A 7,858-nucleotide genomic window follows, 5' to 3' on the forward strand; every position below is an offset into this window, starting at 1 on the left:
TCTGCCTGCAATGCAGGAGACCCCGGTTCAATTCCTGAGTCAGGAAGATCCTCTGGAGGAGGGATAAGCTATCTACTCCAGTATTCTTGGGCTTCCCTTGTGGCTCAGCTGGTAAAGAATCCACCTGCAGTACAGGAGACCTGGGTTCGATCGCTGGGTTGGGAAGATCGCCTGGAGAAGGGAAAGGCTACCCATTCCAGTATTCTGGCCTGGAGAATTCCATGGACTACAGTCCATGGGGTCACAAAGAGTCGGACATGACTGAGCAACTTTCACTGCTGAAGTGAACAGCATGCCGTTTTAAAACACACAAAATGTTAAATTTGCCATCTTAACCATTTTTCAGCGTACATGTCAATGGTGTTAGGTACAACATTCACCTTACCATGTGGCCTATCACCACCATCCATCTCCAGAACTTTTTCACCTTCCCAAGATGAAGCCTGTCCTCATTATACACAAAGCCCACTCCCCCACCCCCAGCCTCTGGCAACCCCCTGTTCTTCCATCTGTCTCTGTGAATTTGGGGTTGTAGGCACCTCACCTAAGTGGAATCATACATTATGTGTCCTCTTGTGACCGGTCTATTTCACTCAGTGTGACATCCTCAAGGTTTGTCCATGGGATAGCATGCATTTCAATTCTCACTGTCAATAAGATAAGGGGAAATCAGCGTGTTCTGCATTTCACCTGAACACCAGGCCCCCACTCAGCTATTCGCACACACAATCGGATCTCATTCGAACCTTTCCAGCCAAGGATCCTGATGCTCCTGCTATTCTGCAGATGAGGAAACCGAAACACAGGAATTTAAATAATGTGCCCGGGGTCCCACAGCTAGTCAGCAGGGAGGCTGTGGGTCACACTCAGGTCTGACTTGACTCAGAGTGTGTCCACTCGTAGCTACGAGTCTATACCCACAAGAACTCAGCACATTGGACACGATTCAGCCCAGCCTGAATCAAACACTCTGTGTGGGTAAAACCATTCTCACCATTGTTGTCATTCACTCATTCACGCTGGCACTGGGATTGACCCGGAGGTGTAGGAGTGACCACACACACCTAGACCCTGTCCCCACCCCAGGAGACCCAGCGGGACAGGCAGAGTGGAGGCTGTAAGCTCCTCCGAGGCCACGCTGTTTGGACTTTGCGGTGGATGGTGGGGCCTCTGAGGGTCTTTGCTTGGAGCATCTTCCCTCTGCCTCTTCCCGCCCCAGGCTCAGCTCCTGCAGCTGCCTGCCCTCCAAGCCAGCCTTCGAGGCCCAGGACACTCAGGGCCATGGGGGCCTGTGGGGTCTGTGGGTTCAAAGCCACTTAGGGACTTCCCTTCTGGGGTCCAGTGGCTAAGACTGTGCGTCCCCAGTGCAGGGGGCCTGAGTTCAATCCCCAGTCAGGGGACTAGATCCCACAGGCGGCAACCAAGGGTTTGCGTGGCCGCAACTAAAGATCCTGCATGCCGAAACAAAGATCGAAAAATCCCACGTGCCGTAACTAAGACCGGGCACAGCCTGATTAATTAATTTTTAAAATGCCATTTAGAATTTGTTCCCTTGTCCCCACCACTCTCCCGCCTGGCTCAGCTGTCTTCCCGTTGAGTATCACCTTAATGACAAGCTGACAAAGCCCAGGCAGGGGAGACAGCCGGTGGATTCCATGCCACCACCATCACCAAGTTCATAGGTGAGCACCCGGCCCCACCCGCCTCGTTTCACACTTGGAGAGTCTTCCGGGGGAAGTCTTTCACCCTCAGCAGCAAAACTAATCCAGGCCCCGGGGCCAGGACTAGACCCCCGCTGCCCGCTTCCCAGGCCTGCAGCTCCTCCTGTCCCACCCCCCCTCATTCTCATGCCAGAGACCTTTCTTTTCACCTGGTGTCCCTGCATCCCAGGTGAAATCCATCCATAAGCGTACTCTCTCAGCGAATCGACAGCTTGGGGGAGCCAGCAGACACGTGGGGACCTCTCTCTCACACATGCTGCTTTGTAGATGAGGAAACCAGGGCTCAGGACTCACCCAAGGCCTTCTCTTCTTTAACAGTAATAGTAATGCCAGTACTAAAGCTTAACAGCTTCTCCATGCCCCCCGAGGGAAACTTCCAAGGTTGGCACATAAGCTTCAGTCAGTCAGTCAGTTCAATCGCTCAGTCGTGTCCGACTCTTCGACCCCATGAACCATAGCATGCCAGGCCTCCCTGTCCGTCACCAGCTCCCGGAGTTTACCCAAACTCATGTCCATTGAGTCAGTGATGCCATCCAACCATCTCATCCTCTGTCATCCCCTTCTCCTCCTGCCCTCAATCTTTCCCAGCATCAGGGTCTTTTCAAACGAGTCAGCTCTTCACATCAGGTGGCCAAAGTATTGGAGCTTCAGCTTCAACATCAGTCCTTCCAATGAACCCCCAGGACTGATCTCCTTTAGGATGGACTGGTTGGATCTCCTTGCAGTCCAAGGGACTCTCAAGAGTCTTCTCCAACACCACAGTTCAAAAGCACCAATTCTTCTGCGCTCAGCCTTCTAAGCACATGAGCTTGGTGGGGTACAAACCTGGCCCAGCCCCTCTCCTGCCTCACCACGCTGCCCTCTTGGGCTTTTGCTTTCCTGATAGCTGTGGGGGGGGGCAGTTGGGATCCTGAAAATCTGGGGTTGGGGAGGGCCCTCCAGGGGTGGGGAGCCGGCCCCCTCCCTAAGTCTGTCTGTGCTCCTCTGTCCAGGGTTGCTAGACACCCACAGAGCCCCAGCCAGGGCCCTGGACGAGACCCAGCGGACACTGGAGCATCTGAGGCTGCGGCTGGGTCCCCCAGGGGCCCTGCAGGGGAAACTGAGGCTCTTGGAGGAGGAGTCCAAGCTGCAGGAGCTGCAGATCCAGAGCTTCGAGAGCGACCTCGCAGAGATCCGCGCTGACAAGCAGAACCTGGAGGCCATCCTGCACAGCCTGCCCGGGAGCTGTGCCAGCTGGCAGTGAGGGCTGCTGGGCCCCGAGGTGCCCCCAGACCCTGAGGTGCCCCCCCTTCCCAGCCCAGGGCCTGCACACCCCCGCAGGTGGGCTGTGCAGACACACCCACCAGAGCCTGCTGCCTCGCACCCTCCCGAGTCCGTGCTCACACTCCCTCCCCTCCGGCAGGAGTGAGTGTGCATTCAGAGCTCACCCAGGTGGCTACGGTGTGCACACCCCCAACAGTGTGCACTCCCACGCCGTACACGCCTGCACGCACGCAGGTACACGTGGGCGTCTGTGAGTGTGCACAGCGCACATGTGAACTAGTCCATCCATGTGTGCTGCGCCTCCCCGCTGGACTCTGAACACCCTGTGACATACCCGGGCAGGGTCGGTACCCAGAAGGCTGAGTCGGGGGCCATCTGCAGAGATCCAGGGCGGGTTCAGCCACAGCCCCCGTCTCCAGACCTGCCCTCTCTCCTGCAGCACCCCCCCTAACCTATCTCTCATCCACCATGAACACCCAGCCCAGCTGAGGGACCAGGCAGGTCAAGAGCTGCAAGATGCTAAGGCTTCTCGGCAGAGGAAGCTGAGGCCCAGGGTTCCTGGGGCCCCAGGGCAGCCTGCTTGCTCGGCTGGCTGGGGCGTGGCCCACCCGGGAAAGGAGCCTCGTTGTTGGCTTCAAGGAGTGCCTCCCTTCTCAAGATCCTGGGACTGGGTCGCATTCACTGAAGGAACCGCCCACCCTGGGCCCTCGGCCCCTTGTAGGGTCATGACCCTTTAAGGGGTCATGGCCTGTCCAAAGAGCTGGGTCTCATGGCCTGAGAGGGCCTGGGTTTTGGAGCTCTTTGTGACCCTGCCAACCCTGGTTGTCCTTTGACCGATCAATACTTCCCAAACTGGCCGCGCAGCCCTGCCAGCCCCACCTGCCACAAGGCAGGCCCAGCCAGGCACTGGGCTGGGAGGCCTGGCTGCCTTTCTACCCTGTCATGCCGGGGAATCCCCATGCAGCCAGGCCCCCTGCCGACCTCTGCCCAGGAGTCTCGGCATCTCCTCCTGGCTCTCCTTCCCTTCCCCGGGCTCTCTTCCAGCAGATGGCAGGACCCTGGCACTGGGAGGGTGGGCACCTGGCACGGGGAGGAGCCTAGCCCCTTCCCAATGCCCTTCCTGCCTCCCCCGCCCCCAGCAGGGGCGACAGGCAGCAGCTCAGACCAACTCTGTTTAACCAGTTCTGTTTAACATGGCAATAAAGGACTCCTGTACTAGCTGGTGGTGTGCCTCTGGTCCAGCAGGGGCCTGGGCTGTGGGTGCACCCAGCTAGCGGATGGCAGAACATTTGGTGACACCTCTCGGCCTACGTGAGGGGCTAGGACGATGGCAGAGCTGAGCCCACCGGCTTTGCCAGTGTCTTCCCACCGCAGGGACTCTGCAGGGGTCCTGCGACCCCAGCCATCTGCCCTCTCCTCTCTGCTTCAAGGGGCTTATTAGACAAAGTCTTGGGGCTGGGAGGGAGCTTCTCTGGTGGCTCAGACAGTAAAAAAAAAAATTACTTGTGATGCGAGAGACCCAGCTTCAATCCCTGGGTCAGGAAGATCCCCTGGAAAAGGGCATGGCTACCCACTCCAGTATTCTTGCCTGGAGAATTCCACGGACAGGGGAGCCTGGCGGGCTACAGTCCATGGGGTCAGACACTACTGAGTGACTAACACTTTCACACTTTCACAGGGGCTGGGGGAGCGTGTGGGGTGGGGTGCAGAGAGGTTATCAGCTGACCCCTGGCTCAGGCTAGAGACACTGAGGCAGGAAAGGAACTCAACACCAGTGTCCAGTGGTGCAGGAAGGCTCAAGGAGGGACCCCAGTGAGGAGAGGAGGGCTTGGGGCCAGGCCTCAAAGGGTGGGGAGACAGCAGGGAACATTCCAGGCAGGAGAGTGGGCAGCAACCCAGCATTTGCAGGGTGGGGGCCTGGCCTGCACGGGTCACTCTGGGAACCCAGGTTGAGGGTGGGATTCTGGCGCATGCTCAGTCAGGGCTCTTGACCACAAGGACCACCCCCTCCTGCTCTGGTTTAAGCAGAAAAGGGGCATTTGTGGCCAGGGGCCGGAGGCTTACCTCTCCCCTCCTTTCTGTCTTTCCCCTTGTTCTCTGCCTCTGCTCTCTCTGTGTTTACTTTTTTTCTCTCCACAAAGCAGCTTTCTTTGCTTTTCCTGTGCTTTTGATGGAAGAGAATGTCCTCACTACCCCTACCGCCTCCACCCAGACACACTGTGGCCCCTCTGTTGACTTGTCATCAGGTCAGATGCTTAGCAGAGACAGGCTAGAAACTGTCCTGATTCCAGCTTTCCATGAGAGACCAACCCAGCTCAACCAGATTCCCCTACTCCTGGTCAGAATAACAAGGGTCTCTCTGGGCTTCCCTGGTGGTTCAGATGGTAAAGAATCTGCCTTCAGTGCAGGAAACCCAGGTTCAATCCCTGGGTCAGGAAGATCCCCTGGAGAAGGGAATGGCAACCCACTTCAGTATTCTTGCCTGGAAAATACCGGCGGGCTACAGTATCATCGGGTTGCAAGAGTCGGACACAACTGAGCGACTAGCACTTTGACACTTCCTTTCTTCCTGGGCCCAAGGCCGTAATGAGAGCTGGGCTGTGCCTCTCCCATCTCTGCCAACCTCTGGGGACAGCATTCAGAGAAGAGGTGTGCTCCTCCATGGAGAAACCAAAAGCCGAGGCCAGGGTTGGCGGGGTGCGGGGTGACATGGTGCACAACAGTGACCCGAGGAGGGACCAGGTAGATCTGGATGGGGAGGCCAAAGCAGGAGGGTTTTACTCTCCTGAGAGTTTGATGATTGATGCCTGTGTAAGTGGTGCCAAGGAGATGGGGGTTCTTTGAAGACCTCTAGGGCAGGGTCTAATGCCCCCCAACCCCTCTTCCTGGCTGACAGAGGCACACAGCTGCTCTGATGCCTGCTCTTGGCATTCCACTTTTATCTGCCCAAGCCATAGCGGGCTCAGCAAAGCCCTGTCCCAGCATCCCCGACGGGTGGAGAACAGGCTTCTTCTCTGCTCCGTGGTGACGTACCTCGGGCCTGACATCTCGTGACTCATGCAGTCCAGGCATGCCTGGTGTGGAGAGCTGTTCTCTGGCCCCAGAGGTGGGGCTGTGGCTGGGTGGAATGCGGCAGTTGCTGAACATCTGGCTAGGCATGCAGCCCAGCAGCTGAGCAGTGGAAGACAGGGCAGCCTCTGCCCTGCAGAACCAACCAGCCCAACACCCAGGGCAAACAGCTGTCTGAGCCTCGACCAGGAAGGGCATGATCAGGGCCCCATTCTAAGTTTGGATGTTAACCGAAAGGTTGCTGGTTCAGGCCCACCCAGGGACGGGCCTATACTTTGGGGCTTCCCTAGTGGCTCAGTGGTAAAGAACCCACCTACCGTGCACAAGATGCGGGTTCGATCCCCGGGTTGGGAAGATGCCCTGGAGAAGGAAATGACAACCCACTCCAGTATTCTTGCCTGGGAAATCCCCATGGAAAGAGGATCCTGGTGGGCTAGTCCATGGCGTCGAAAAAGAGTTGGACAGGACTTAGCGACTAAAACAATAAACATTCTAAGTCCGCTCTCTTCTCTGGCATCCAGACAGAGTATCTCCTTTTAACCCAGGGTTATTATTTCTACCTGCTTAAACCACCCTCATGGTAATAAAATTTATAATAGCCCCAGCTGGGTGAGAAGCATTGTTTCCTCCATTCTGCAGACCAGGAGACTGAGGCTCAGAGAGGTCAAGTACCTTGACCAAGGTCGCACAGCTGGCCTATATCCAAACCCTAAGTAGGGGTGAATGGGCCTATGGAGAATAACTGGCTGTGCTGGGGAGGTGGGACCTGCTGCCCTGGCATCAATCTCCACCTTGGGTTGTCCCGCCTCCACCAATCTCCACCTGTGTAGCCCTCTCCTTTGGGACAGCCTAGCCACTTCCCTCCTCAGAGGCAGCAGCAGAAAAAAAAGAGAACCAGCTGGCCCCAGGACGTCAATCCTAGGGGTGAAAATGGAGGCTTTCTGCACCCAGTCCCCAGGGACCTGCTCACTCAGTGGGCGTGTGGGTGGGAAGTGGTGACCAGGTATGCTGTTCGCCTATCCTAGTCCCTGTCAGTGCTGTGACCCATGCATAATTAATTGTTAGGAGGGCCACTGGGGATTCCCTGGTGTCTCCACGGTAAAGAATCTGCCTGCAATTCAGGAGACTCAGGTTCAATCCCTGGGTCAGGAAGATTCCCCGCCCCCCCCCCCCCCAGATGGGAATGGCTATTCATTGCAATATTCTTGCCTGGAGAATTCCATGGACAGAGGAGCCTGGAGGGCTACTGTCCATGGGGTCGCAAAGAGTTGCACACGATTGAGGGACTAACCACTTTTCACTTTCTTCCAGTTCTTGAGACCTGCTGTTTCAGAAACTAGAGGCTTGGTTTATCATTCTGGTGGACTTGTACTCCAGGCTCCAACTTTCTGACTTTTCTATAACGTGGAGCGGTGGAGTCCTATTTCACAAAGTTTTGAGGATTAAATGATGTAATACATATATCCTGCGTTGGTGCCAGTGAGTGATCAAGGAAAAGGTTTTATAAACAAAACACCAACTCGTTCTAATTGATTTCAAGTGTTGGTGATACCCGAGAGACGCTTTGTCGTTATGCGTTTTCTCAGCAAGCTACAAGCGTGTACATCTTTCAAGAGTTAAGAGGAAAGTTTGGGAACGTTGGGCCTGCCTTTCTGAAAGTACGTGCTGCGCAAAAGGCGAGAGTTCAACTCCCGGCAACTGGGACCTGCACTGGATGGATCCTCAGAGTCATTCCACGAAGTGAGTACTAAGGTCGTCCCGGTCCGTTCAACGGTAAACCGCGGCCTGAACGGGAACGGACTGGA

General features: G+C 56.2%; 1 protein-coding gene across 1 annotated transcript in view; it reads left to right on the forward strand.

The window, feature by feature from the left end:
• LAMC3 (laminin subunit gamma 3) overlaps window positions 1-4,202 on the forward strand; it is a 68,122-nt gene extending 63,920 nt beyond the window's left edge. The window contains exon 28 of the mRNA XM_018055991.1: window positions 2,714-4,202. Coding sequence (XP_017911480.1) covers window positions 2,714-2,964 — 251 coding nt within the window. The 3' untranslated portion in view covers window positions 2,965-4,202. The remainder of the gene's footprint in view (window positions 1-2,713) is intronic.

The sequence above is a fragment of the Capra hircus genome, chromosome 11 (genome assembly GCF_001704415.2).
Source record: "Capra hircus breed San Clemente chromosome 11, ASM170441v1, whole genome shotgun sequence".
NCBI classification, from domain to species: domain Eukaryota; kingdom Metazoa; phylum Chordata; class Mammalia; order Artiodactyla; family Bovidae; genus Capra; species Capra hircus.